Source organism: Chelonia mydas, chromosome 24 (assembly GCF_015237465.2).
Source record: "Chelonia mydas isolate rCheMyd1 chromosome 24, rCheMyd1.pri.v2, whole genome shotgun sequence".
In the NCBI taxonomy this organism is placed as follows: Eukaryota; Metazoa; Chordata; order Testudines; family Cheloniidae; genus Chelonia; species Chelonia mydas.
The window spans coordinates 665,534-693,284 of record NC_051264.2 but is presented as its reverse complement, the minus strand read 5'-3'; the positions used below and the strand labels follow the sequence as shown (position 1 = coordinate 693,284).

Here is a 27,751-nt window from a genome sequence, read left to right as displayed (position 1 = left end):
TACATACACTGATTCTTTATTGTGCTAATCCAAGTGAGGTGAGCGGCCCAGCTCCCTGGGGTGCAGCCTCCCCACCCCGCGGGTCAGAACTTCAGCCCTCGCCGGCTCAGGTCCGCTCGGGCCTCTCTGATCTGCTCCTGGAGCTCCTTCGCCGCAGCCTCGCAGTCATTGAACGTAGCCAGGCGGTAGCCAATGGTCGCCAGGGAGTAGCAGCCGAACGCCACCAGCAGGTACACGGGGAACGGCCAGAGCACCTGCTGGCAGGGCAGAGGGAGGTGGAGGCCCAGGGGGTCCAAGGCCAGGGTGGCCCAGGCAGTGCCCAGCAGGGCCAGTCCGCACAGCCACTGCACCAGCTTGGTCATGGTGCACGTGGCCGGGTCTCGGCGCAGGACGGGCTGCAAGAGAGGCGGGGAGAGCAGGTCAGCAACGGAGAGCGGGTCGCGGCTGAGATGCCGATACCCCCCCCCAGCCCCGCCGGGCCCCACTACACCCCCCCAGCCCCGCTATACCCCCCCAGCCCCACTACACCGCCCCCAGCCCCGCTGGGCCCCACTACACCCCCCCCCAGCCCCGATATACCCCCCCAGCCCCGCCGGGCCCCACTACACCCTCCCCCCAGCCCCGATATACCCCCCCAGCCCCCCACTACACCCTCCCCCCAGCCCCGATACCCCCGCAGCTCCGCCGGGCCCCACTACACCCCCCCAGCCCCACTACACCGCCCCCAGCCCCGCTGGGCCCCACTACACCCCCCCCAGCCCCGATATACCCCCCCAGCCCCGCCGGGCCCCACTACACCCTCCCCCCAGCCCCGATATACCCCCCCAGCCCCCACTACACCCTCCCCCCAGCCCCGATACCCCCGCAGCTCCGCCGGGCCCCACTACACCCCCCCCCAGCCCCGATATACCCCCCCAGCCCCACTACACCGCCCCCAGCCCCGCTGGGCCCCACTACACCCCCCCCAGCCCCGATATACCCCCCCAGCCCCGCCGGGCCCCACTACACCCCCCCCCCCGCCCCGATACCCCCCCAGCCCCGCCGGGCCCCACTACACCCCCCCCCCCCAGCGCCGATACTCCCCCAGCCCCACTACACCCCCCCCCCCAGCGCCGATACTCCCCCAGCCCCACTACACCGCCCCGATACCCCCCAGCCTCTCACCGGCCTCCCCGCTCAGCAGCCAGCGGCCTCTCCCGTCGCGGAGCTGACGTCATTCTCAGGCGCCGTGGCACGCAGGCGGCGTGCGCGGCCCGCGGCCTTCTGGGAGTTGGAGTTCGGGAGCCTGGGCCGGCCTGAGCCACTAGGGACCGGGCGCTCCCCTTGCCCTGCCCCCCACCCCCGCCCCCAGCAGCCCCCCCGCCCCCGGGACCGGGCTCTCCCCTTGCCCTGCCCCCCACCACTGGGAGCCCCCTGCCCCCGCGACCGGGCTCTCCCCTTGCCCTGCCCCCGCCCCCGGGCGCTCCCCTTGCCCTGCCCCCCACCCCGCCCCCACCCCCGGGTGCTTCCCTTGCCCTGCCCGCCCCCGCCCCCGGGCTCTCTCCTTGCCCTGCCCCCCACCACTGGGAGCCCCCTGCCCCCGCGACCGGGCTCTCCCTTTGCCCTGCCCCCGCCCCCGGGCGCTCCCCTTGCCCTGCCCCCCCCCGCCCCCGCCCCCGGGCTCTCTCCTTGCCCTGCCCCCCACCACTGGGAGCCCCCTGCCCTGCCGCGCTCCACCCCTTTGCACTAGGTGCCACCGCACTGGACTCTGCACCCCGTGGGCTGGGTGCCCCCCCTTTCCCCATCACTGGGACTGGGTGCCCCCCCTCGGATCCGGTGCCTCACCTGGTGCCCCGACTGGTCCGCTTTTGCAAGGAGCTCCACGTAGGGATGCAGCGTTCGTGGGAGCCCCACGCTGACCCGTGCCTCTGAAACTTGGCAAATGCTGCAGGCTCCCAGCGGGTAAGTTAGCGTGTTCCATCCAGGGGCGCCCGGAGGGCACTGGGCGCCTTCTGCGGGGTAAGCAGCTGACACTGGCGCTGCACGAGACTGGCCAGCAGACTGCAGAGAGAACGATCTGAGGAAGAAGGCTGAAGTGACTTGAGCAGGTAAAAAAAAAAAAGTGTATTTCTAGACAAGGCCTTGAACGGGTACCGCTTGGGGGGGACCGAAAAGAGGAGGACAACAGGTGACATAAGGAACCCGGGGAGAAAGATGTCGCTGTCATGGAAACAGTCTACAAGAGAATTACAGAACTGGTCTGAAATCAACAAGCTGAAATTCAGTAAAGACAAGTGCCAAGTACTTCACTTAGGAAGGGAAATTAAAATGCCCAGCTACAAAATGGGGACTAATTGGCTAGAAGGCAGGACTGCGCAAAGGATCTGGGAGTCAGAGGGGGTCACAAATTCAAGGTGAGTCAACAGTGTGAAGCAGTTGCAATAAGGCTGCTTCTATTCTGGGCTGTATTAACCGGAGGTAATTGTCCTGCTCTCCTCAGCACTGCTAAGGTCTCAGCTGGAGAACTGTGTCCCATTCTGAGCACCACACATCAGGAAAGATGGGGACAAATTCGGGGAGGCCTGTGGAGAGCAACAAACCTGACTGAAGGTTAAAAAAACCGGACCTAGGATGGAGGAAAGATTTAAAACGGGTCCTGGTCAGTCTTGGGAAAAGCCAACTGAGGAGCGGGACCTGAGAACAGCCAGCATCTCTGTTAAGGCAGGAGCGCTCAAAGGGGGTCGTAACCACAAGGTGGTTATACGGGGGTCACCAGCTGTCAGCTCTGTAGGGCTGACAGCCCCAAGCCCCCATTAAATTACCCCCCCCATTTTGAATTTATAAGGGGGGTCACATTCAAGAGTTTTGCTGCATGAAAGGGGTCACCAATACAAAAAGTTTGAAAACCACTGTGTTAAGGGCTCTTATAAACAGCTGGGAATGGGTGACAGGGGATGGATCACTTGATGATTCCCTGTTCAGTTCATTCCTTCTGGGGCACCTGGCAGTGCCACTGTCGGAAACACTGGGCTAGATGGACCATTGGTCTGACCCAGTAAAGCCGTTCTTATCAATTGTTCTCCACATCCACTGAAGGTACGACAAGCAGTGATGGGCTTAATCCACAGCAAGGGAGATTTAGGTTAGCTAGGAAAAACTTCCTAACTCTCAGGGGAGTTAAGCTCTGGTACAAGTATCCGAGGGGGGTTGTGGAATCCCCATGACCGGGGGATTTTAAGAACAAGTTGGACAAACCCCTGTCAGGGATGGTCTAGGTTGACTTGGTCGTGCCTCAGCGCAGGGGCCTGGACTTGATGACTTTGTGAGGTCCCTTCCAGCCCCACATTTCTATGGGTCTATGAAAGGAGCAAGAAATGTGGAAACACTGGGTTGTGTCGTGTCACAAGGCACTGGACCATCTAATCTAATAATTCCCCCACCTCTGGAACTGGGTGCCCAGCCTTGCCCCCACAGGTGTCCCTCCCTACCCCTCCACCCTGGAATTCGGTGCCCCACACTGGCCCCTCCTGCCTCACACTGCCCTCCCGTTCCCTGGCACTGGGTGACCCATCCTGCCCCGCAGGTCCCTAACGCAGTACTGGATGCTCTTGCAAGTACCAGGTTTATAGCCTCAGCATCCTGAGCTCAGGGTCCCCCAGCTCTGCACAGAGGCTGCCTGGCTCCTTGGCACTGCAGAGAGTTGGTGGAGCTGCCTGGCACCGGCTGTGTGTGGGGGTGGCTAGCGCCCTCCCTGCCCACCTCTCCCTGGGAAGCGAAGCCAGGCCCCGGTCACAGGGCACTGGGAACGGGTGCCTTGCGTGTTCTCACTGACACAGGGCAGGGTGACGCACAGGAAGGTCTGGGAGCCAAGGGCAGCGGCCGCCGCCATCCCAACAGCAGGAACTGCAGGGAGAGCTGGTCACGGGGTGCAGAGCTCCACAACTCCTGCCCCTGCACAGGCCCCACGGGGGCAGCACAGCCCCCGCCAGAGACCCCAGCCCTGAGATCCTTTGGCGGAGAGATGGGGGGGGTTGCAGCAGTGCCCTGCACCTGAGGCCCCGCCATGCCCAGAGTGCTCGTGATGCCCTGGGCCCACGAGATCCTGCCCTGGGTTGCAGTGGTGCCTGTGCCTCTGGGTTCGGGGAGGGGGGGGACAAAGGGGGCCCTTAGCAGGACCCCTAGCTGCCTCCCCATCCCACGTTGCCTGTTTTGCCTGCTTGTTTCCTGGGGCTCCCAGCCAGCCTCAGAGGAAGCAGCCGGATTCCTTGTTTGTCACGGCTGGGAGCAAAGAGGCAGCAGCAGCAGGAAACATCTGGTTTCCTCCTTGTCCGGTGAGAGCCAGGGATGGAGGGGACAGCAGCCATGGGGTGCGGGGGTGCACACCTGACCTGGGAGAGGGAGGGAGTCCTGGCAGGCAGAGACGGGGTGTTGGGATGGCGGCCCCTCCCTCCTGTCTGCAACTCACTGGTACAGATGCGAAATGCCCGCGGGGTATGTGGGTGAGGCCCCCCCCCTCCCCCCCACTGCAGTGCAGGGATTGGGCCTGGTGCCTCCAGCCCTGATGGCTCCAAGGGTGCGTGTAACCCCCAGGCAGGGGGACTGAGTGGCTCACACATCATCCAGGGCAGCAATGGGGGGAGGAGGAGGGGAAGGCTCTATCAGCTGCAGCCTGGCCCCTCACCTGGCCCCAGGGCATCTCCGCAAGAATGTGCAGCTAATTAGTGGGACAGAGCCCAGCCTCCCAGGCGAAAGGCAATGTCTCCTCCTGCAGCCTGGGACCCCCACTCACCCTCTGGCAGAGAGCATGAGCACAGATCCACCCATTCCTCCCCCCTCACACAATTACTGTGTCCCCTCTTGAGCCCAGCCAAACCCTCCAGCCCGAGGCATTCCTGCAGCTCCCCAGCCTGCCTTGTGGGGCCCAGGCAGAGGAGGGGGATTTCCCAGCAGCAGGTAAAGGGACTGCCCCTCCCTGCTGAGGTATCGCTGCAGCACTGAAGCCCCAGTCAGGATCCGGCCCCGCTGTGCCAGGTGCTCCACATGCAGCGGGAGACAGTTCCTGCTCAGAGAACTAGGGGCACGGCCTAAAGTCCTGCTGGCTCTTGGCCCTCTCCCCCCACGCTTCCTCCCTTTGAGCCACCAGCACCTGGAGCTGAGCCTATTGGCCCTGGGGCACGGCAGACCTCCCATCTGGCTGCATCTGAAGGGACTAGGGGGCTTGGATGGAACAACTCCCCCCAGTAGGACTGGGCTGCAGCTTGAGTGCCACTTGGCCATGCTCAGGGAAGGAGGCACAGCAGGGCCTGCCCCCATTCTCTCTGTTGTCAGCTGATAGCTGCCTGGGACTGGCTGGGACCTCTGCTGCCCCATCACCAGCCCCTGTGTAGGGGTCAGGTTGCCATAACTTCCTGTTCCAGCAGCTCCCCTGAGCCCCGGAGCTTGACCCAGCCCAGACTTCGGACAAACCAAACACGGGGGAGCGTGTCCCGGAGAGCAGGCCCAGGCCTGGCTCTGCTGTCTCTACACACCAGGCCTGCAACTGACACAGGGCTGCCTCTCCCTTGGCCCAGGGGCTCTGCTGGTGGGCCCTATTCACCCCTGAGATAGGACAGCAGGGGCCTGCATCAGTGACACCCCCCCAGCATTGCTCCAGTCCTGCCCTAGGGCCTGCAGCACCCACTGGGCCTAGGCTGGAGTCCCTGCCCCCATCACTCAAGCCCCCTCCCCCAGGCACTGTGGCCCCAGCCCAGGCGGGGAGAAGGACTGTTGGGTCTCTGCTCTCTTCCCCCTCAGCTTCAATGCCAAGCAAGAAGCCTCAGAGTAGGGGAAATGAGCCAGTCCGCAGGGGAGAGTGTCGAGGCACAAGGCCCCTGGCTGAGCTGTATAGCTTTGGGGGGGCAGGGAAGGTCAGCTCCAGCCAGGCAGGGACACCCCTACTACCTGGAGAGGCCAGGAACAACTCCATGATCCCAGGACTGACAGCAGCTTAGGGCCTGGCAGTCTCCTGGCCTCCTGGACCCACCCTGCACAGGGAGAGGCTCCCATCTGCCCCTGTGGGCCAGGGATATGGCAGGGCTGGGGAATGTGCTGGGAGGAAGGGGGTGGGAAGGTGCCTTTGTTCTCCTGCCAAGTGCTGGCACAGGAGCCTGAGTAAATGCTTTGCCTCTTGGAAGACGCTGGCATACCAGCATCTCATGGGCCTGGCCCAGCAGCTGGAGCAAAGCGGGACCAGGGACAGTGAGCGATATGCTCCTGAATAGGGTGTGGCACCTGGCCAGGGCAGGGAGATGAGGGTCGGTCCCTCCTAGCCAATGGCCACGCCTCTGCCCCTCCAGAGAGGCTCTGGAGTCATCGTCCTATGGCCCTGGGTCCCCAGCTCCTGGGGCTGGCCGGGAGCTCCTGTCCCCTGGACAAACGCAGGGGGCAGAGGCTCTGGGGAGCGACAGCTCAGCCCTGGGGGAATGGGCTCTCCAGGCGACTGGGAACACTCACCTACCCTCTACCAGCTGCAGCCGTGACCCACTTGGAGACGCTGCACATATGCACCAGCCACATACTAAACCCCTGCTGGAGCCAGGGCATGCGCCTACCTGCCCGGCCCTGCTAGGCTCTTCCTCGCCTTGCAGGTCTAGACAGACAGCGTCAGCACATTGACACTACCTGCAGCTGGGCAAAGGGGGGCTGCCAGGCTCTATCCCAACCCAGACAGCACTCAGCAGGACAGACCCGCTCTCCTCCCCCAGCTGAGTCACAGCCTGTCTGGGCTGTCCCAGGCAGACAGACTCTTTGTCCAGCAGGCCTGCTTCAGTCAGATGCCCCCCGCACCTCTCTGACTCCAAGGGGAGAGGAAGGTTTGGCCTTACACTGCCCTCTGCAAAGAACCTGACTGCAGGAGGCCGCCCACCGGTTGCTCCCATCCCAGCCCCTCTGGAACAGACCGTTAATCCCTACAGCCCCCCCCCCCCCCCCGGGGTGAGAGCCTGTGATCACTGCAGGTGGGTAGCAGACACAGGTGCAGCCAAGGCCTGGGGCCACACACTGAGTCAGCAGCAGCCAGCAGGGCTCAGCTGTTCCCAGCTCCCCTCGGGCACAGTAAGTGTGATTTGGCTCCGGTCTGCGGAATGGTTTCAATGCAGTTTATGGTACACAGCGTCTCTGCTACACCCCTAGGGTGACCATACATCCCATTCTGGCTGCCACAGGCCCTTCTTGAAGACCTGTATCAGCCATCCTGACTTTTCTGGCAAAAGTGGGCATTTGTCCCATTTGCCCTTGACAACCGATCAAGTGTGGAGGATCATGCGGGGGGGTGGGAGCAAATCCAGCCCTGCCTGGGGAGGAGGCAGGGCTCGGACAATCGGCTCAGGCCAGCCCCACGCAGTTTCCCATTTTCCCTTTGGGAAATATGGTCGCCCTATACCAGGGGTGCTCAAACTTTTGTACTGGTGACCCCTTTCACACAGCAAGCCTCTGAGTGCGACCCCCCTTATAAATTAAAAATACTTTTTTATATATTTAACACCATTATAAATGCTGGAGGCAAAGTGGGGTTTGGGGTTCAGGCTAACAGCTCGTGACCCCCCATGTAATAACCTCCCGACCCCCTGAGGGGTCCCAACCCGCAGTTTGAGAACCCCTGCCCTATACACACTGCTTTGCAGAGGCTGGTAACAAGGAAGGGAGATGTCCCTAGAAGAGAACTGGAGGGGGAGGGGGCTAGGACTGCCAATGGGTTTTGCAGCTGTTGGCTCAGGGCTGCTGCTGCTGCTGGGATCCTAAACATCACAAGCTTGGAGCTAAAGATGGGGCAGCCCATCCTTGCTCCTGGGGAGGCGAGTCACAGGGGGGCGGTGCTGGCTCTTGGGAAGGTCCCAGTCATCAGGAACTCCACAGCCCGGGGCCCCTGCCTGCCTCCCAGGTAGGAGTGCTAGGTCTGTTAGAGAATAAACAGAGCAGGGACTAGATTCCCCCGGAATGCGATTAATTGCAGCCTGGAGGCAGTGACCTCCGCTGACCCCTCTTCTCCTGAGGAACGAGCTGTTCCCAGGGGGCTGGAGGATTCATGGGGGGCAGGCCAAGCAGCCTGGGGTTTGCAGGGCGACAGAAGGCAGCGCCACCCAGTGGCCGTGGCCTGTGCTGCCCATGTGTTCAACCGGTGTTGTGTGTCACCTCCTGGACACGCAGAATTACTGCCAATACCACAGTGCCCCCTGCTGGACACTGCTGGCTACTGCACAGGATGAAGCCACCACACTGTCAGCCGTTTGTGTAGAGTGGCCCCTGCTGCCTGTCGGACACAAAGACAGACCTCACCCGGCCACCCGCGGCCAGCACCTCGCCCTGGCGTGAACGTGCAGGGGAGCTGGGCCCTGGGCAAGGGGAGCAGGCATGCCCAGTCACTGAGGCCAAGGAACCCACAGGAGCTACTGACCAGAGGTTACAAAGAGACCGTTTTATTGGGTACCCCAGAGTCCCGGGCAGGCTGGATGGGAGGGGTCATGGGGGCATCAATTCCTCTTCTTGCCTTTGCCAATGGCCTTGGCGGGCGCTGCCATGGGTGCTGCAGACTGGTAGAGCGTGGAGGAAATCTTATTGATGTAGTAGAGGGCAATCATGGAGAAGATGAAGCTGGGAGGAGAGAGGAGGGCAGGCCAGTCAGCACCATCCCTTGCCCATACCTGCTCCCCACATGAGCTCCAGCTGTTAGAGACCAGGCTGGGCGCAGCTTATCCCACACCACCTTCCTCTGAAGCAACTGGCACTAGCCTGGTGGAGACAGAATCCTGGGCAAGATGGACCAGGAGTCAGAGCCAGTCATGCAATTCTTATGTGCTTTACCACCAGCCGGGGAATGGACCTGCCACCCCTCGCCTGGCACAGTGGCAGCCCTGCCAGCCCCATGCCCAGCCGGGGAGCAGCCCCGCTGGCCCCGCAACCCCTTGCCTAGTACAGGGGCAGCACCACCAGCTCAGAAAAGGAGCTCAGTAAGGCCCAGCAGGTCTCTTCAGCCCTGACAGCACCTTCTTAGAGGAGGGGCTGGATGTTGGTGCTCCCCAGGGCAATGCCCTCCCCCCACTCCAAGACTGAGGGTACCTGTTCCCTGCTACCACCCTGGGATAGGCTTTCTACATACCAGGTGGTCACACACACTCTGTGGATGAGGCCTGATGCAAAGAGAGCGAGTAAAAGACAGACGAGAACTGGAGCAAAAGAGAGAAGGGGAGAAATGTGAGAGGCAGTGAGTGTCTGCCCTGGGCATGCTGCATTGGCCAGCCAGCCTCCCCCAAGGGGAGGAGCAGCAAGTGGGAACCCTCCCCCAGTAGAGCAGGGTTAGAGTCCCTTGGCGGGGAGCAGCACGTGGGAACCCCAGAGCAGGGTTAGGGTCCCACTGGGAGTGCAGCATGGGGAGGATTTTCCCAGGGCAGGGCTGGGGTCCCAAAGGCGGGGCAGCGCGTCTGCTCAGTGCAGCACTGGACTCTCAGCAGGGCAGCTCCCTGCAGACCCAGAGTCTCAGGAATAATCAGACCCCCCCGCCCCCCGCTTGCATCCTCTTGGATCTTGCTTGGATTCTTTTAATTACCTGGGAGCTATGGATGTGACACCCCCTCCCCCTCCCCCTCTCGGGCAGGGCTGGGCACTTACTCTCCGGGAATATTTTGGCTTGGAACCCTTTGCCGAAGACCAGACTCTCCAGGTTGTTGAAGGCCTGGAGCCAGAGTTAAGGAAAGGAAAGGAGGCAGCTGCCCCTGAGGAGGCAGCGCAAGGTCCGCCCCAGCTCAGGTCTCCCCCCATCCCACCCCCCCCATGTTCCAAAGGATACGGTGAGGGAGAAGATGAAGAGCGCGGATCCCAGCAGCCCGCCCTGGATGGTCAGCCACTCGGTGGAGGCTAGCTGCTTGCTGTACATCTGCATCCCGGTGAAGAGCAGCAGGGAGAGGAGCGAGGAGAGCGCCAGGGACGTGCCTGTGCCCACGGCTGGGGACAGAGCAAGAACCACACAATGTGGCGCTGGGCCACTGCCGGGCCCTCCCCAGCAACCCGCAGCCACCCCTGTGGGGCTGCTGCAGCCACGGGCCGGCTCACGCTGCTGTGTGAGAGGCCATGCGGCGCCCGGTCGCCAGGGTGATGGGCGCCACACGAGCTGTGTGCCGTGCAGCAGCCCTGCCCCTAGTGCCCGGGCAGCCAGGTGCCAGCAGCCCCCTGTGAGCGCGGGGGCCACCTGGGACACCTCACCCCCCCGGGGCACCGCACCGCCCCACCCTGCGCCCCCAGACCCCCCCTGGGCACCTCCCCTGGCAGGCACCCCCAGACCCCCTGCCTGGGGCACCAAACCTCACCCCCCCTGCCCCCCCAGGGCCCCCTGCCCGGGGCACCTAACCCCCTCTGCCCTGCACCCCCGGGCGCCCCCAGACCCCCCCTGGGCACCTCCCCTGGCAGGCACCCCCAGACCCCCTGCCTGGGGCACCAAACCTCACCCCCCCTGCCCCCCCAGGGCCCCCCCCGGGGCACCTCACCCCCCCTGCCCTGCACCCCTGGGCGCCCCCAGACCCCCCCCCGGCACCTCCCCTGGCAGGCACCTCCAGACCCCCCTGCCTGGGGCACCAAACCTCACCCCCCGCCCGGGGCACCTCACCCCCCCTGCCCTGCACCCCCGGGCGCCCCCAGACCCCCCCCGGGCACCTCCCCTGGCAGGCACCCCCTGCCCCCCCCCCGCCTGGGGCACCAAACCTCACCCCCCGCCCTGCACCCCCAGGCACCCCCAGACCCCCCCCCGGGCACCTCCCCTGGCGAGCACCCCCAGACCCCCCCCACCTGGGGCACCAAACCTCACCCCCCCTGCCCCCCAGGGCCCCCCCGCCCGGGGCACCCCCAGACCCCTCCCGGGCACCTCCCCTGGCGAGCACCCCCAGACCCCCCCGCCTGGGGCCCCGCGCCCCCACCCCCGTTACCCATGGTGCCCCGCGAGACGCCGCCGCCGACCCGTCCGCTCTGAGACCCAGACCCGCCGCCCCGGCCTCCTGCGCACGCGCGGCCAACCCGGCACGGAGAGCCGCACTGCGCACGCGCGAGGCCGAGGCTGCTCGGGAAGGGACGCGGCAGTGAGCGAGTGGTGAGTCTTTTGCGCATGCGCAGCCCCTAAGGGGTTCCAGTGATCGCTGGGTCCGCCTGGCGGCCGAGAGCCGACGATGCAACACGCGTTGTGCGATTCCGTGCGCATGTGCAGAGCCTTGTAATGCAGCGCCCCCTGGAGGCTGGACCGTAGACATTGCAGTTATCCTAAAGCGCCCCCACTCTACTAGCCTGGCAGAGCTCCCTCCCCTCCGGCCCTTATGGGTGTAGGGGCTGGACCGGGGGGTGCCGCACCCCCCATGCCTCGAAGTGGTTTCCAGCATATCCAGGGGAAGTTTGGCTCAATGGCTCAGCACCGCACTGTACACAGTGCTCCAGCACCCTGCTCTTGGGGGGGAGGGGTCTGGGGCTGTGGGGCCCTGTGCACTGGGGTGGGACCTGTCTGTGCCCACCGAGGCGCAGGACGGACAGGCAGACATAGACCGAGGGGTGGACAGACGGGTGGATACAGAGACCTGTCTGCACTAGCCATGGTGGTGGAGGGGGCACAGCAGTGGGGCTGGGAGCAAAGGGGTTGGGAGCAGTGGGGCTGGGCCTGGAAGCAGTGGGGCTGGGGACTGGAAGCAGTGGGGCTGGGAGCAGCAGATCACATATCTGGTGCCTCCCACGCTGTGGCCAGTGCCCTCGGCCCCGAAGTGGCTTTCACCGACTCCCCATCCCCTCCCCGTCCCCATTTCTGCCCTTTGGGCCCTGCTCAGGGTCTGGGCGTTAACTGCTGCACGAAGAGGCCCATTAGGGCTCTCCGGTGACTCACTGTTCTAGCAGTGCCCCTGGGTGCGGGCATCTTCCAGCCCAGACAACTCGGCTATAACGTCTCAGAGGAGCAGCCGCGTCAGTCTGTATCCGCAAAAAGAACAGGAGGACTTGTGGCACCTTAGAGACCAACCAATTTATTTGCGCATAAGCTTTCGTGAGCTACAGCTCACTGCATCGGATGCATTCAGTGGAAAATACCGTAACATGGAGCTTGTGCCATGACGTCTGGACCCCAGAGCGTGCCTCAAGTTTTCAATCCTCTCCTTACTGGGCCTGGGCTGCCAGCCACAGGGCCTTTTTCCTTCTGCTCTGGCTCTGCACAGCCCGGGGCTGGAGAGACACACAGCCCAGCAGCTTGGCAGCCCCTAGGCCATGTCCACATTGGCAAACAGTGTTTAGCTTGTATCACGTTCACAGTGCGGACGGACAGCCGTCGAGTGGGTCGAGGGAAAGCCCAGGGGGAGCCGAGGGCTAGGCACCAGGGGTTAAAACACACCTTTTTCCTAGGGAAGACAAGGCCTGTGGAATCAAGAGAGACGAGGTGGGGGAGGGAATATCTTTTACTGGACCAGAGTCTGTGGGTGAGAAACAAGCTTCCGAGCTGCTCAGAGCTCTTCGACAGGTCTGGGGAACAAATCAGACCGGCTCCCAGCAAGAGTCCCCGTTGTACCCAACCCGCACGACAGCGGGCACTACCCAGCGGCCGTGCTGGCAGCCAAACTCCCCTCTCCGTTGGTGCGAGATCCCCAGCGAGGATGGGGGAGCCTGGCTCTCAGGTCATACGTCTGGTGTTGCACAGGGGTGTGGACCGCGGCAGGGAGGTGCTTTCACGGGGCCCCAGATCCCCAAAGGGACTGAGCTGAGGGGGTGCGCGTCCTGGTGTCAGGGGGTGTGCAGGTGATGGGCCAGTCTCCGGGATGCTGGGCTAGTAACCCCAGCCAGGCTGCCTCTGCCCCGCTCTCCCCTCCCCGGCACTGGCTGCTGCCCCCTGGCACACGAGGGGCAGCTCTGCCCCGAGGGTGCCAGCCCCCTCCTCTGTCTGCAGGCGCAGGGGGGCAGCCCTGTCCCCCCTCCACGTGCCAGCCCCTCGCCCCTACCCCGGGAGCATGCGCACCGCTCCCTGCCTCAGCTCGGCTCCTCCGTGCGCCCCCCCGCCGCAGCGTGGGGTGTTCGCCGCCGCCGCGCTGCCGTCGGGACCGGAGCCCGGCCGGGGGCGGCCGGAGCCATGGCGGAGGGCGAGGAGCTGCAGACCTTCACCTCCATCATGGATGCGCTCGTCCGGATCAGTGTGAGCGGCTGGGGGCTGGCTCCTCGGGCGGGGGGCACGCCCCGTGATGGGGGGTATGGGTATGGGAATGGGACGCATGGGGGTGTGCAATGCACGGGGGTGATCGGTGTGCATTGCACGGGGATGGGGCGTGCAGGGGCCGGGAGGATGATTGTGCAGTGCAAAGGATACTCGGGTGTGCAATGCACGGGGCTCACTGGGTGTGTAGTGTATGGGGGATGGGCGTGCAATGCACGGGGGGGGGTAGAGAGATGGTGTGATGGTGGTGGCATGGGAGGGGGGTGAGCAGGAACCAGACCAGCTGCTTTGGGGGGTGAGAGGCCCCCGGGGCTCCCCATTCGCCTCCACCCCAGCCCTGGACCCTCCTTCCCCAGGGGCTGAGAAGGATCCCGAGCATCCATGCAGCTCTCAGTCTCCATGGCAACCCTATGCAGGAGCGCCCAGGGCTGGATGCCAGGCAGCAGCAGCAGGGCCCAGTCCAGCTTCTGTCTCTGCCCTGCCCCCTTCTCCCCCTGCCCCTCCCTTCACCATCTCCCCTCCTCCTCCCTCCCCCCTCGCTTTGTGCCGTCTGCGCCCCTTCTCCGGAGGCAGAGATGGCATCCAAGAGATGCAGCAAGGTGAGTGCGGGCCCTGGCCAGCTGACAGCTCCCCCGCCGGGGGTCTGGGAGCAGGGGGACTGTCTGGGCTTTGTCCTCGGCCCCTCCGGGCCAGAGATGGATGGCCTGGCAGGCTGCAGGCTTGCTGGCTGCCTCAATCCCCAGGGTATTGTGCAGCAGCGAGGTAGGGGTGTGTGCGTGCGTGTCTGCGGTGCGCACCGAACTGGGCAGATGCACCTGGCAGGTGCCAGCCACACAAGGGGCAGCCGCAGGGGCAGCCTAGCCAGGAGCAGAGGGCCCTTGAATGGGGCTTGGGGCAGAGGGAGCCGTGTGTTTTGGGCCGGGGGGAGGCTCTTTGCCCCTCTGGGGGAGTTGGCAGCTTGTGGGCTCCTCAGGACAACGCACCGGGACTTGGGGCCTGCCCTGGGACTGGCTCCAGGGCCCGCATCAGGCCCTTCCCTTGGTCCCTTGGGCCACAAGCAGAGCCGGGATTTCGCTCTTTCTGGGTTGGAACTGGATGGGTTTGGGGGCTGGGTGGGCGATTGCGGAGCAAACCCGCAGCGAACAGGCCCGGTGTGTGCAATGGGGGCGGGGAGGGGGCGTTTAGGGGGAAGCAGCGTGCCCCAGACCCTCTAACGAAGCAGCAAATTCTGCCACCGTTCCGAATGCAAAGTGCAGTGTGGAAACCAGGGTCCTTCTGGGAAACGCCCCGAGCTCTGCTCTGAGGGCCGGGGAATGGAGAAGGAGCAGCCTGGGGAGCTGGGGCCAGAGCCCACGGGAGCGCGTGGCAGGCTGGCCAGACTGGAGGAATCTGGGACCATGCACCTAGCTGGAGGCTGGCTGGGCAGGTTCTGGAGCCAGCTGGGCACCTGCAGGGAACCTGGCACCTCTTGTTACCTGCTGAAAGCGGCCAGTTGGCAGCTGTTTCTGGGACGAGCGGCTGTGAGACTGGGGGGGTGGGAGGGGCCCCCCTGGGGAGTGGCTGTAATACCTGCCCAGCAAAGGCTCCCCCATGCGGCTGCCAGCATGGCGCTCCTGGGTCAGGACTGAGCCCCAGCACCCCCTCTGGTGGGGGTGGGGAAAGGCAGTTCCTAGGGGGGCAGTTGTGACCTTTCTCCTTGGCCCCTCTCCAGACCAGCATGAAGAACATGGAACGGGAGCTGATCTGCCCTGTCTGCAAGGAGATGTACAAGCAGCCGCTGGCCCTGCCCTGCATGCACAATGTCTGCCACGTCTGTGCCAGTGAGATCCTCGTGCAGCATGGCTACATCTGCTGTGACCCCAGTTCGGAGCCCACCTCGCCTGCCTCCACACCGGCCACCCGCAGCCCCCGCATGGGCCGCAGGGTCGTCCCCAAACCCGACCGCTTGGATCGGCTCCTCAAGTCAGGTGGGGACAAAGCGGCATGTCTTGGGATCCCCAGCCCTGCCACAGGAGGACCCTGCTTCTAGGGTCTGGGGGATGCAGCTTCCACATCCTCTGAGCCCTGGGAAACCCCCAGAGTGCATTGGGAGCAGAAGGCTCCTGATCCCCCTTGGCAGAGTGGGAGGAGTCTGTGCATCTCGGTGCAGGAATTCACTGGGGAAGCTCAGTCAGGGCCAGGAGGAGGCCGCGGGGCCTGGGAGGGTAACCAGGCCTCAGGTCTCTGTGCAAGGGGCAGAGGGCGGGAGTGGGGGCCATGGCGGGGGTGGGTAGGAGACGGCCATGGCAGGAGGGCGATGGCCGTGGCGAGGGTTCGTGGCCGTGGCAGGGTGATGGCGGCCATGGCTGGAGGGTTAATGGCTGTGGCGGGGAGGGGTCGGCCGTGGCAGGGCTGAATGTCATGTGACAGGCTTCTGGGGTCCCCCAGGGTTTGGCACCTACCCGGGCCGGAAGCGGGGGGCCGTGCACCCCCAGACCGTCAGCTTCCCGTGCCCGTCCTGCCAGCGGGATGTGGACCTGGGCGAGCGGGGCCTGGGCAACCTGTTCCGGAACCTGACGCTGGAGCGGGTCGTGGAGCGGTACCGCCAGACCATCAACATCAGCACCGCCATCGTGTGCCAGTTCTGCAAACCCCCCCCGCTGGAGGCCACCAAGGGCTGCACCGAGTGCAAGTCGAGCTTCTGCAACGAGTGCTTCAAGCTCTACCACCCCTGGGGCACCCAGAAGGCCCAGCACGAGCCCACGCCACCCACCCTCAACTTCCGGCCCAAGGTAGGGGCTGCCCGGGCGTCCCGGGCCAGGCTCCAGCTAGGCCCGGATGTGAGCAGTCCCCAGGCTGGGCCCTGTGCCCTGGGGCATGGCTGGGGAGAGGTCTGGGCGCTGGGACTCGGTGGGGGAGGGGGTGGTGTGTCTGGGCCCAGCGTCACCCACCTTGTGCCCAGAGCAGGGGCCAGCGGGCACCTGAACATGGCTCCGAGGTGAAAGGGCCTCTGGTCGCTGCTGTACGGGCGGCTGGGGTGGAGACAGGCGGGGGGGGGGTTCCATGCATCTTGTCCATCTGGAGGCGTGCAGGGCGGTGCCAGCCCCGGTGTCGCACCCCTGCATGCTGGCAGGGGGCCTGATGCCAGGGACACTGGGTGGGGGTGCCGAGATCAGGGGGCACGTGGATGGAAGGGGGATGCTGAGGCAGCTGGGAGGGGAGGGGGTCACTGAATGGCACCTGGGGCACTGAATGGGGAGGGGGATGCTGACACCCACTGGCTGGAAAGCAGGGCGCCGAGCCCTGTTGCTGAAGGTGGGTCTTGCTGCGCAGGGTCTGATGTGTCCGGAGCACAAGGAGGAGGTGACTCACTACTGCAAGACCTGCCAGCGGCTGGTGTGCCCGCTGTGCCGTGTGCGCCGCACTCACGCCAGCCACAAGATCACGCCTGTGCTGAGCGCCTACCAGGCCCTGCGGGTGAGGGACGCACCGGGGCTTCCCAGGCCAGAGCTGGGGGGTGCAGATGGAGTATGGGTGGTGGGGAGCTTTGTGCTGGCACTTGGGGCATGGGCAGGGTGGGGCGCGGGTCTCCATGGCAGAGAGGGTCAGGTACAGATGGGGGATTGGCAGGAAGGGAGGACTGTCTCTCTGTCAGAGCTGGGCAACACGAGTGGGATGTACCCTGAGGGGGGAATCCCCTCGCAGAGCGGGGGGTGTGCAGATCAATAGGGCATGCACAGGGTGGGGGTCCAGTATCAGCATGGAGGGTGCAGATGAGACATGCAGTGAGCAAGGTGCATGCAGTGGGGGGGGATGCAGTGAATGGGGTACATGTCGTGGGGGGGAATCAGTGAGCAAGGTGCATGCAGTGGGGAGATGCAGTGAGCAAGGTGCATGCAGCGGGGGATGCAGTGAGTGGGGTGCATGCAGTGTCCGGGGGTCAGGTCCCTTTGTAAACCCTCCACCACCCTCATGGACTGTGCACGTTGGCGCAGGCGTGGGGCCCGGCTTGTTCAATGTGCACACCCAGGTGGCTGGGTTCAGAGCCCCCCCACCCCGACCCCCTCCCCGTGGACTGGACGGTGCGAGGTGAGCGGCCTGTGTGTCTCATTTGCCCACGCTGCCCGTGTAGGAGAAGCTGATGAAGAGCCTCACCTACATCCTGAGCAGCCAGGACACGGTGCAGATGCAGATCGCAGAGCTGGAGGAGACGGTGAAGCACACCGAGGTGAGCGGGGGGCGCCAGCAAGGGGCACTGCCAGGGCCGGGGGAGGGGACGCTGCTTCACCCCTCTGGGGCGAGGGCAGGAGGTGTCCCGGCACTGTGCTCCATCCCCAGGGCACCCCCAGGCCAGGTGCCAAAGCCCCGAGGCAGCGGGGCCCCTGTGTGGAGGGAGGCCCCATGGTGACTCTGCTCTGGTCGGGCAGGTGAATGGGTCCCAGGCCAAGGAGGAGGTTTCCCAGCTGATACGGGGCCTGTGCACGGTGCTGGAGGAGAAGCAGACGGCCCTGCTGCAGGCCATCCAGGAGTCCCAGCAGGAGCGGCTGGCCAGCCTGCACCACCAGATCCAGGAGCACCGGGCCATGCTGGAGAACTCGGGCATGGTGGGCTACGCCCAGGAGGTGCTGAAGGAGACCGACCACCCCTGCTTTGTCCAGGCAGCCAAGCAGCTGCACAGCAGGTACCATTCCCTCTGATTTCGTTGGGGTGGGCCCTGCTTTGAGCAGGGGGTGGGACGAGAACCTCCTGAGGTCCCTTCCAACCCTGATCATCTGTGGTTCTGTGGGCGCTGCAGGGGGTCTCCCGGGGCCAGGGATCTGGCTGATGCGCTGTCCCCATCTCCCAGGGCAGTGGGACACATGCAGGAGGAGCCTTCCACCTCTGTGGGCTAGCGGGAGGGACTTGGGGCTCAATTGCCGGGAGCCCCCATGCTGGTGCGTGAGTAGGACGGGGCACTGGTGCCACTGGGAGCCCCTTACCGGGGCCCGTTGCACCAACGCCTGAATCTCCTGTCGCCGCAGGATCCTCAGGGCCACAGACTCGCTGCAGAGCTTCCGGCCTGCCGCCACTTCGTCCTTCAGCCGCTTCCAGCTGGACCTCGGCAGAGAGATGAAGCTGCTCACGGACCTGACCTTTATCAAAGGTAAACATGACAGCCGGAGACCTGTGGCCAGCCACAGGGGAGGAGCTCTGGGCTGAGGGGGAGGAGCTTCCTCTGTGGCTTCCTTTAGGGGGAGGAGCTCTGGGCTGTGTGGGAGGAGTTCTGGAATGAGGGGAGGGGCTTCCTGGATGGGGAGGAGCTCTATGCTGAGAGGGAGGAGCTTTCTCTCTGCTTTCCTGGAGAGGGAGGAGCTGTGTGCAGAGTGGAAGGAGCTTCCTGCCAAGCACCCTGCAGCGGGAGAAGCTCTCTGTCTGGCACCCTGCAGGGGGAGGAGCTCTGTCTGGAGGGGGAGGAGCTCCCTGCCTGGCAGCTGGAGTGGGAGGAGCTTTGTCTGGAGTGGGAGGAGCTCCTGTCTGGCAGCCTGACCCCCACGCCTCCCTTCTGTGTGGAGCTGGGTCAGGGGCTGGCAGCTGCTGGAGAGAGACCTGTGGGGGAAGTGGCCTCATGGGCTCCCGCAAAGCCTCCCACACTTCGGGTCCTGACCCCAGATACCGCGTTGTCCTGCCCTACCCAGGGGGCCCCTCCTGGCAGGAAGCTGCTCGCTCTGGGGGCAGGCAGGGTATGTGAAATACCCAGGGAGGCTCGGGGCTCCCTGCAGAGTCAGGAGACGGGTCCCCTGGCCCAGCAGCCCCCAGAGTCCCCTTCAAACGGCCCCAGAGTCCATGGGGCTCAGCCAGCGTCAGCCCCCACGCTTGCTCCAGGCTCCCTGCGGGCAGGGCAGGGGCGGAGGGTAGGAAGCTGGGGGTCAAGGGCCTGTGCGGTGGGACTTGGATGTGAGCAAACAGGACCCGGACCCTGTGCCAGATGCAGAAGGGTGAGTAGCCAGCCGGGCCAGGCTGGGCCAGGACTCCCTGCGGGGGAGCGCTCCCATGGGCAGGGCAGGTGCCCTCCCCCACGGGCAGGTGCCCACCCCGGGCCCTGCACTGCACCGGCTGGGGACTCTTTTCAGACTCGCTTCTACCTCTGTTTGTTTATAGGCTATGGCCGCTGCTGAGTCGTCACTGAAGTACCCGAGGCAAGTCACGCTCCCGCCCCTAGAGCTGCCCCTGCTCTCTCTGACCAGCCCTCTGTCCTCTTCCCCCATTCATCCCCCCATCCCTCGCTTCTGTGCCCGCCCCCATCTGCCCTCCATCCCTCGCTTCTGTGCCCGCCCCCATCTGCCCTCCATCCCTCGCTTCTGTGCCCTTCCCCATCTGCCCCCATCCCTCCATCCCTCGCTTCTGTGCCCTTCCCCATCTGCCCCCATCCCTCGCTTCTGTGCCTGCCCCCCATCTGCCCCCCATCCCTCGATTCTGTGCCCGCCCCCCATCTGCCCCCATCCCCCCATCCCTCGCTTCTGTGCCCACCCCCATCTGCCCTCCATCCCTCGCTTCTGTGCCCTTCCCCATCTGCCCCCATCCCTCCATCCCTCGCTTCTGAGCCCATCCCCATCTGCCCCCCATCCCTCGCTTCTGTGCCTGCCCCCCATCTGCCCCCCATCCCTCGATTCTGTGCCCGCCCCCCATCTGCCCCCATCCCCCCATCCCTCGCTTCTGTGCCTGCCCCCATCTGCCCTCCATCCCTCGCTTCTGTGCCCGCCCCCATCTGCCCTCCATCCCTCGCTTCTGTGCCCGCCCCCATCTGCCCCCATCACCCCATCCCTCGCTTCTGTGCCCGCCCCCATCTGCCCCCCATCCCTCGCTTCTGTGCCCTTCCCCATCTGCCCCCATCCCTCCATCCCTCGCTTCTGTGCCCGCCCCCATCTGCCCTCCATCACTCGCTTCTGTGCCCTTCCCCATCTGCCCCCATCCCTCCATCCCTCGCTTCTGAGCCCTTCCCCATCTGCCCCCCATCCCTCGCTTCTGAGCCCTTCCCCATCTGCCCTCCATCCCTCGCTTCTGTGCCCTTCCCCATCTGCCCCCCATCCCTCGCTTCTGTGCCCTTCCCCATCTGCCCTCCATCCCTCGCTTCTGAGCCCTTCCCCATCTGCCCCCCATCCCTCGCTTCTGAGCCCTTCCCCATCTGCCCCCCATCCCTCGCTTCTGTGCCCTTCCCCATCTGCCCCCCATCCCTCGCTTCTGTGCCCTTCCCCATCTGCCCCCCATCCCTCGCTTCTGTGCCCTTCCCCATCTGCCCCCATCCCTCGCTTCTGTGCCCTTCCCCATCTGCCCTCCATCCCTCGCTTCTGTGCCCTTCCCCATCTGCCCCATCCCTCGCTTCTGTGCCCTTCCCCATCTGCCCTCCATCCCTCGCTTCTGAGCCCTTCCCCATCTGCCCCCCATCCCTCGCTTCTGAGCCCTTCCCCATCTGCCCCCCATCCCTCGCTTCTGTGCCCTTCCCCATCTGCCCCCCATCCCTCGCTTCTGTGCCCTTCCCCATCTGCCCCCATCCCTCGCTTCTGTGCCCTTCCCCATCTGCCCTCCATCCCTCGCTTCTGTGCCCTTCCCCATCTGCCCCATCCCTCGCTTCTGTGCCCTTCCCCATCTGCCCTCCGTCCCTCGCTTCTGTGCTCTTCCCCATCTGCCCTCCATCCCTCGCTTCTGTGCCCTTCCCCATCTGCCCTCCATCCCTCGCTTCTGTGCCCTTCCCCATCTGCCCCATCCCTCGCTTCTGTGCTCTTCCCCATCTGCCCTCCATCCCTCGCTTCTGTGCCCTTCCCCATCTGCCCCCATCCCTCGCTTCTGTGCCCACCCCCCATCTGCCCCCATCCCTCCATCCCTCGCTTCTGTGCCCATCCCCATCTGCCCCATCCCTCGCTTCTGTGCCTGCCCCCCATCTGCCCCCATCCCTCGCTTCTGTGCCCGCCCCCATCTGCCCCCATCCCCCCATCCCTCGCTTCTGAGCCCATCCCCATCTGCCCCCATCCCTCGCTTCTGTGCCTGCCCCCCATCTGCCCCCCATCCCTCGATTCTGTGCCCGCCCCCCATCTGCCCCCATCCCCCCATCCCTCGCTTCTGTGCCTGCCCCCATCTGCCCTCCATCCCTCGCTTCTGTGCCCGCCCCCCATCTGCCCCCCATCCCTCGCTTCTGTGCCCTTCCCCATCTGCCCTCCATCCCTCGCTTCTGTGCCCTTCCCCATCTGCCCCCATCCCTCCATCCCTCGCTTCTGTGCCCTCCCCCATCTGCCCCCATCCCTCCATCCCTCGCTTCTGAGCCCGCCCCCATCTGCCCCCATCACCCCATCCCTCGCTTCTGTGCCCGCCCCCATCTGTCCCCCATCCCTCGCTTCTGTGCCCGCCCCCATCTGCCCCCATCCCTCCATCCCTCGCTTCTGTGCCCGCCCCCATCTGCCCTCCATCCCTCTCTTCTGTGCCCTTCCCCATCTGCCCCCATCCCTCCATCCCTCGCTTCTGTGCCCATCCCAATCTGCCCCCATCCCTCGCTTCTGTGCCCGCCCCCCATCTGCCCCCTATCCCTCGCTTCTGTGCCCATCCCCATCTGCCCCCATCCCTCCATCCCTCGCTTCTGAGCCCGCCCCCATCTGCCCCCATCCCTCGCTTCTGTGCCCACCCCCCATCTGCCCCCCATTTGCCCCCATCCCTCACTTCTGTGCCCTTCCCCATCTGCCCCCATCCCTCGCTTCTGTGCCCGCCCCCATCTACCCCCACTCCTCCATCCCTCACTTCTGTCTCCATCCCCGCATCTGCCACTCCATCCTTCTGTGCCCATTCCTCACTTCCCACCCATCCCTGTCCCTATTCCTCCATCCCTGTGTCTCCATCCCCCACTATCCTCGTCCCATCCCTCCGTCCTCTCTCCCCTCTGTTCCAGCTCCCCACCCCTAACTGCCCAGTCCCCGCCACCACCCTCCATCACGCTGTGCCCGGTTCCATCCCCAGCTCCATCCTTCAGTTCCCTGCTCCCCCTCATCCCCTCCTGTGTCTCCAGCCTCTGCTCCCTCCCTGCCTCTCTCTCCCCACACTTGCACTCAGCCCGCCTGGTCCCTGGAGCCTCTCAGCAGCCCCTGGCCCCGTCTCCCTGACTCTCCCCCTGGTGCCCACACGAGCTCTCGGCAGTCAGATTCCCCTAGCCTCCTGCTGGTTGTGCGTCCGTCCGTCCGGAATGCCCCCTCCCTGCGTCTGGCCGCTCGCCTGCCCCCCAAGTGGGGCCTGCTCACTTAGCCTGTGTCTCTCCCTGCAGCCCCTGAGGCGCCGGTGATCGACACGCAGCGCACCTACGCCTACGACCAGATCTTCCTGTGCTGGCGCCTGCCCCAGCTCTCGCCGCCCGCCTGGCACTTCACCGTGGAGTACCGCAAGAGCGACGCCAAGGCCAAGGCGCTCAAGCTGTGGCAGCGGCGTGAGGAAGTGCGGGGCACCAGCGCCCTGGTGGAGTACCTGGACACGGACAGCGTCTACGTGCTGAGAGTGAAGGGCTGCAACAAGGCCGGCTTCGGGGAGTACAGCGAAGATATCTACCTGCACACGCCGCCCGCACCAGGTGAGGGGGGATCTACCCGCACACGCCGCCCGCACCGGGTGAGGGGGGATCTACCCGCACACGCCGCCCGCACCGGGTGAGGGGGGATCTACCCGCGCACGCCGCCCGCACCGGGTGAGGGGGGATCTACCCGCGCACGCCGCCCGCACCGGGTGAGGGGGGATCTACCCGCGCACGCCGCCCGCACCGGGTGAGGGGGGATCTACCCGCGCACGCCGCCCGCACCGGGTGAGGGGGGATCTACCCGCGCACGCCGCCCGCACCGGGTGAGGGGGGATCTACCCGCGCACGCCGCCCGCACCGGGTGAGGGGGAATCTACCCGCGCACGCCGCCCGCACCGGGTGAGGGGGGATCTACCCGCACACGCCGCCCGCACCGGGTGAGGGGATATCCCCTTCTGTTCTGCCTGCACCAGGTGTGGGGGGACCTACCTGCACACACCGCCTGCACCAGGTAAGGGATATTTATATGAGGGAAGATTAATAAGACTGGGAATTTTCAGCTTGGAAAAGAGACGACTAAGGGGGGATATGATTGAGGTCTATAAAATCATGACAGGTGTGGAGAAGTGAATCAGGACATGTTATTTACTCCTTCTCATAACACAAGAACTAGGGGTCGCCAAATGAAATTAATGGGCAGCAGGTTTAAAACAAATAAAAGGAAGTATTTCTTCACACAGCGCACAGTCAACCTGTGGAACTCCTTGCCAGATGATGTTGTGAAGGCCAAGACATTACCAGGGTTCAAAAAAGAACTAGATAAATTCATGGAGGATAGGTCCATCAATGGCTGTGAGCCAGGATGGGCAGGGTTGGTGTCCCTAGCCTCTGCTTGCCTGAAGCTGGGAATGGGTGACAGGGGATGGATCACTGGGCGATTCCCTGTTATGTTCATTCCCTCTGGGGCACCTGGCACTGGCCACCGTCAGCAGACAGGACACTGGGCTGGATGGACCCTTGGTCTGACCCAGTCTGGTCGTTCTTATGAGATTATAGGAATTTCCTGTTTTCACAATATTTTTCTGACACTTTTAAAATCAACCTTTCATTCACTATATACTGTACTCCCTCCCATCCCTCCACCTGCTTTAACCCAAAACCTGAGTTTTTTCGAAGTGAAATCATGGAATTATATTTTTTTGCGAAAGACTTTGATATACATTTAAACATCTGATGGGCCCCACCCCAGAGATGGCTGCATTTCAGCACTGGGTGAGCAATCGCCGCACAAGGTTGCTATCTGGCTATCAACCAGCTGCTGCACCCAGCCCCAGCGGTGGCTGCATTTCATGCCCTGGGGCTGTGATACACCACGGGGATAAGGAAAGATGAGGACTCAGAAGCAGGCCTAAAACCTCGGTATCTAGATACTATGGGAACTGATGATATTTAACCCACCTTTCCTCCCTTCTGTTTGCCAGAGGCTGGGAATGGGCGACAGGGGATGGATCACTTGGTGATTCCCTGTTCTGTTCCTTCCCTCTGGGGCACCTGGCACTGGCCACTGTGGAAGACAGGACACTGGGCTAGATGGACCCTTGGTCTGACCCAGTCTGGCCGTTCTTATGTTACCCCCCCAGCGCCGTCTGTGCCAGGTTGGGGGGACCGACCTCTCATAGCTCCCACGGCACACATTTGTGACCTGCAGACGGAGGGCTCTAGGCCAGCCCTGCGGATCTCCAGGGGGCTGCACCTCGGGAGTCGCCCCAGCCCCAGAGCCGTAGCACGGGGAAGTGCGGTGAGCGGTCAGTGTCTGTGACTCCCGTGCACTCGACCCAGGGTTGTGGCCACTCCCAGCTAGGGGGAAGCCCAGGTTGCTGCGCCCCTGAGGAGTCCCACGTGCCCTGCGTCCCTCCAGGAGAGGAGCCTGTGGGGGTGTGGGGCCACCCCCTGTCTTTCAGCCCCTCCCCACTCTCTGTTCTCTCCCGCTTCTCAGTCCTGAGCTTCTTCCTCGATAACCGCTGGGGCTTCAACCGGGAGCGCCTGGCCATCAGCAAGGACCAGCGGGCCGTGCGTAGTGTACCTGGCCTGCCCATGCTCTTTGCCGCTGAGCGCCTCATGACCAGCTGCCACCTCTCCATCGACCTGCTCATCGGCGACGTGGCCGTCACGCAGGGCCGCAGTTACTGGGCCTGCTGCGTGGACCCCAGCTCCTACCTGGTCAAGGTGGGCGTGGGGCTGGAGAGCAAGCTGCAGGAGTGGTTCCAGGTGCCACAGGACGTGGTGAGCCCCAGGTGAGGGCAGAAGCTGGGCCACCCACGCTGGGGGTGGGGGAGGCAGGGCCCAGCAATGCCCCCAGGTCCGTGGGCCTTGGGCTGGAGCTCCCATCACACCGCCGGGCCCTCTGGAGCTCCCAGCATCCCCTCGGGCCCCTCCCTCTGTCGCACCCCACACCCGGCTAAGCCCTTGGCATGCTTTACTGCTCCCGGAGGGAGGGGCCTGGATGCTAACCGGGCAGAGGGGCAGAGACCGTGGGGGGCTTCAGCCCCCTCTGTCTGAGGCTGCCGTGCCCCAGGGGATGGGATCTTCTCAGGGCGGATCTGTCTGTGTGTCCGTCCACACCATGCACTCATGCTCCCCCTCCCGCCGGGCAGGTACGACCCAGACAGCGGGCATGACAGTGGGGCGGAGGACGCCACCGTGGACGCGCCCCCCCCATACGCCTTCCTGACCATCGGCATGGGCAAGATCCTGCTGCCCCATGGCTCGGCCCTCACCTCCCGCGACCCCAGCGGCTGCACCATCCCCCTGCCCCCCCGCATCGGCGTCTGCCTGGACTACGAGCGGGGCAAGGTGAGCTTCTACGACGCTGTCTCCTTCCGTGGCCTGTGGGAGTGCGGCGTGGACTGCTCGGGCCCCGTCTGCCCGGCCTTCTGCTTCATCGGGGGCGGGGCCCTGCAGCTGCAGGAGCTGGTGGCCAGCAAACAGGAGCGCAAAGTGACCATCGGGGGCCTCTCCAAGCTGGACTGAGCCGGCCCTGGCACACGCCGGCCGGGGTGGCCCCGGGGCCAGCTGCCGGCAGTGGGATTCCGCGTCGCGGACATGCCACCAGGAGGAGCCGCCTGAGCCCTGCCCTCCGACCGGCGTGGGAGTTTGGCTCTGGGGAGCACTGAGCTCCGGCCTGTGGGGTTAACGAGGGGGGCCGCAGAGCTGACGGGGAGCGGAGCGAGGCTCTGACATGGGGCCAGTTTAGGGCCTCGGCCCCCGGGCCCGGAGCGCAGGCTGCAGTGACGGCAGAAGGGCGGCATAGGGCAGACCCCTGCCAGTGTGTGACCCAGCCATGAGCTGAGGCCTCGGGGGCCAGGAGAGCCCGGCTCTGCTCCCCAGCGTCTCCATGCTGGGCTTGTGAATCCTTCCTGTTCTGTTGGATTGCGGGGGGAAGGTTGGGGCCTGCTGCTCCCCCTCACCGCCCTCCCACCAAAACCTCTCCCCTCCCACCCCCAGCTCCTCTCCACGGCCTGCCAGGGGCTCCCACCTGAAATGATGCCCTCTCCAGCACGTTTAACCCTGGAGTCTGAGCTGTGGGCGCTGAGGGCACCGGGCAGAGCCTGGCAGTGCCCCTGAACCAACCCCCATCCTGCCAGGCTCTGGCCTGAGGATGGGCCGGGCCTGGGTGCGTGTCACGTTCCCGAGATCCTCCTTCCACATGGACCAGGGCGCAGCAGCCAGCCGCTGTGCCCGGGCCTGAGAGGGGGAGCTGGGTGGGGCCGAGCTGGGGAGCTGCCTGAGCCCCGGGCTGGGCCGGGGGAGGTTGGGCTGGGTTGGGCACAGGGTGATTGTAGACATGGCTCGTTGACCCAGCCAGCCCAGCTGCTGCCCAGAGCCAGGGCTCGTCCTGCCCCCTGCATCTGGGCTCATCCTGCCGCTCCCTCAGCACGGCTCTGCAGAGGGAGCGGGTGACGGCGGAGGGGTGCTGGGAGGGCACCAGGCTGCAGAATGAAGCTCCCTCCCCAGGCTGGGGCCTGCTGGAAACATCCCGTCAAGTGCGAGGGAGGATGGGAGAGCACGGAGGGGGTCTCACCCCGACCCCCACGCTGCCATGCGGGGAGCTCCCCACGTGGGCCCAGCCCTGCCCTGCTGCACCTGTCCTGCGAAGCCCCTACAGCACCGGCATGAAGTGTCTGCACCCGCTGCCCTGCACGCGCCTCCTTCCGGGGGACAGGGGGGCTAGTGCAGCTTCACCTCCACAAACAGCAAAGCGCCAAGGAGCAAATCCACCCGCTTCTATTCTTCCCCAGCCTGTGCCATGGGCAGGGGGCAGGCGTTGGGCTGGCTGGGGATGGCAGGGCCGAGGCCTCTCGGGGCCTGGGCTCCGGCACTGGGAGCTCCCAGAGTTTCCGTGGGGTCTCATGGGGTCTGTACTGTGCAATCGCTGTATTTTCATGGTTTCCTACAATAAACTGCAATGCCAGAGACTCTAGGAGCAGCGATTCTCACTGGGCTGCGCCACCCCCGCGGCGGGACCCAGCCCTGGAGGAGGCACCCAGGCACACTCTTGCTGGCTGTACGCATCTGGGCCCCTCTCCCTCGTACAAATCTTTGGCCTTTGTGTAGCACCTTCCAGCAGCTGCCCCAGAGACCTTGGACATCCCAACCGCCCTAGGGAGAAGCCCGTGGGGGTGAAGAGATTTGCCCAAGTCAGTCAGTGGCAGAAGGGGAACAGAACCCACAACTCCTGACCACTGCTCTCACCACGAGGCCATGGTGCCTGTTGAAGAATGGCTGGTAGCTGCTGGGGGAGTGTCCAGAGCCCACGCCTGGCCTGGGTTCTGCTACACTGGCCCACCTCCCCCCATTAGCGGGGGGCCTGGCCATGGGGGGTGAAAGTGGCTTCCCTGGGGTCACAGCTGCTGCTCCCTGGTCTGTGCAGTCAGGCGTCCACCCAAACAGGCCTGTGGGTGGCAGACACGGGGCTGCACCAGGACTGACGGCCGGCAGAGGGCAATGCCAGCCCAGGGATGGACACCGGGAGCCAGGGAGGGGCTGCTGTACAGACAGCTCCGTGCGCTGCCGTGCCA

At 64.8% G+C, this 27,751-nt stretch overlaps 3 protein-coding genes across 8 annotated transcripts; 1 reads left to right on the top strand and 2 right to left on the bottom strand.

Annotated features, from left to right (window-relative positions):
* DPM3 (dolichyl-phosphate mannosyltransferase subunit 3, regulatory) lies at positions 1 to 1,840 on the bottom strand. Of its 2 annotated transcripts, XR_006287357.1 has the most exons (3): positions 1,825 to 1,840; positions 1,165 to 1,263; positions 1 to 395 (listed from the first exon to the last, which is right to left on the bottom strand). XR_006287357.1 is itself a non-coding variant. In XM_037882926.2 (2 exons), exon 2 carries the CDS (start codon positions 360 to 362, stop codon positions 84 to 86), a length of 279 nt encoding a protein of 92 aa, XP_037738854.1. In that variant the 5' UTR covers positions 363 to 395; positions 1,165 to 1,263; the 3' UTR covers positions 1 to 83. The 2 variants fall into 2 exon arrangements, 1 of the variants encoding a protein (XP_037738854.1); XM_037882926.2 differs by lacking the exon at positions 1,825 to 1,840.
* TRIM46 (tripartite motif containing 46) lies at positions 1,809 to 27,148 on the top strand. 5 transcript variants are annotated; one of them, XM_037883082.2, is made up of 10 exons: positions 1,809 to 1,941; positions 14,883 to 15,138; positions 15,599 to 15,942; positions 16,484 to 16,627; positions 17,283 to 17,378; positions 17,578 to 17,831; positions 18,172 to 18,293; positions 22,431 to 22,730; positions 24,670 to 24,967; positions 25,328 to 27,148. In XM_037883082.2, the coding sequence occupies exons 2-10, from the start codon at positions 14,889 to 14,891 to the stop codon at positions 25,701 to 25,703; spliced, it is 2,184 nt and encodes a 727-aa protein (XP_037739010.1). In that variant the 5' UTR covers positions 1,809 to 1,941; positions 14,883 to 14,888; the 3' UTR covers positions 25,704 to 27,148. The 5 variants fall into 5 exon arrangements, with proteins under 5 accessions (XP_037739010.1, XP_037739009.1, XP_043391190.1 ...); XM_037883081.2 differs by lacking the exon at positions 1,809 to 1,941 and adding an exon at positions 1,950 to 2,087; XM_043535255.1 differs by lacking the exon at positions 1,809 to 1,941 and adding an exon at positions 10,996 to 11,089.
* KRTCAP2 (keratinocyte associated protein 2) lies at positions 8,417 to 11,057 on the bottom strand. The gene is made up of 5 exons (XM_037883083.2): positions 10,929 to 11,057; positions 9,800 to 9,954; positions 9,622 to 9,685; positions 9,113 to 9,179; positions 8,417 to 8,607 (listed from the first exon to the last, which is right to left on the bottom strand). Exons 1-5 carry the CDS (start codon positions 10,930 to 10,932, stop codon positions 8,487 to 8,489), a joined length of 411 nt encoding a protein of 136 aa, XP_037739011.1. The 5' UTR covers positions 10,933 to 11,057; the 3' UTR covers positions 8,417 to 8,486.
* Positions 27,149 to 27,751: the final 603 nt, after the last annotated feature.

Bases quoted from the DNA above. Each gene is read 5' to 3' on its own strand.
- DPM3 (XM_037882926.2), bottom strand. From the start codon at position 362: ATGACCAAGCTGGTGCAGTGGCTGTGCGGACTGGCCCTGCTGGGCACT.
- KRTCAP2 (XM_037883083.2), bottom strand. The intron at 9,180-9,621 runs GTAAGTGCCCAG...CTTTTGCTCCAG, and splicing joins AGCCAAAATATTCCCGGAGA to TTCTCGTCTGTCTTTTACTC. The intron at 8,608-9,112 runs GTATGTAGAAAG...CTCTCCTCCCAG, and splicing joins AGAGTGTGTGTGACCACCTG to CTTCATCTTCTCCATGATTG.
- TRIM46 (XM_037883079.2), top strand. From the start codon at position 13,582: ATGCAGGAGCGCCCAGGGCTGGATGCCAGGCAGCAGCAGCAGGGCCCA. The intron at 13,771-14,882 runs GTGAGTGCGGGC...GCCCCTCTCCAG, and splicing joins CATCCAAGAGATGCAGCAAG to ACCAGCATGAAGAACATGGA. The intron at 15,943-16,483 runs GTAGGGGCTGCC...CTTGCTGCGCAG, and splicing joins CCCTCAACTTCCGGCCCAAG to GGTCTGATGTGTCCGGAGCA.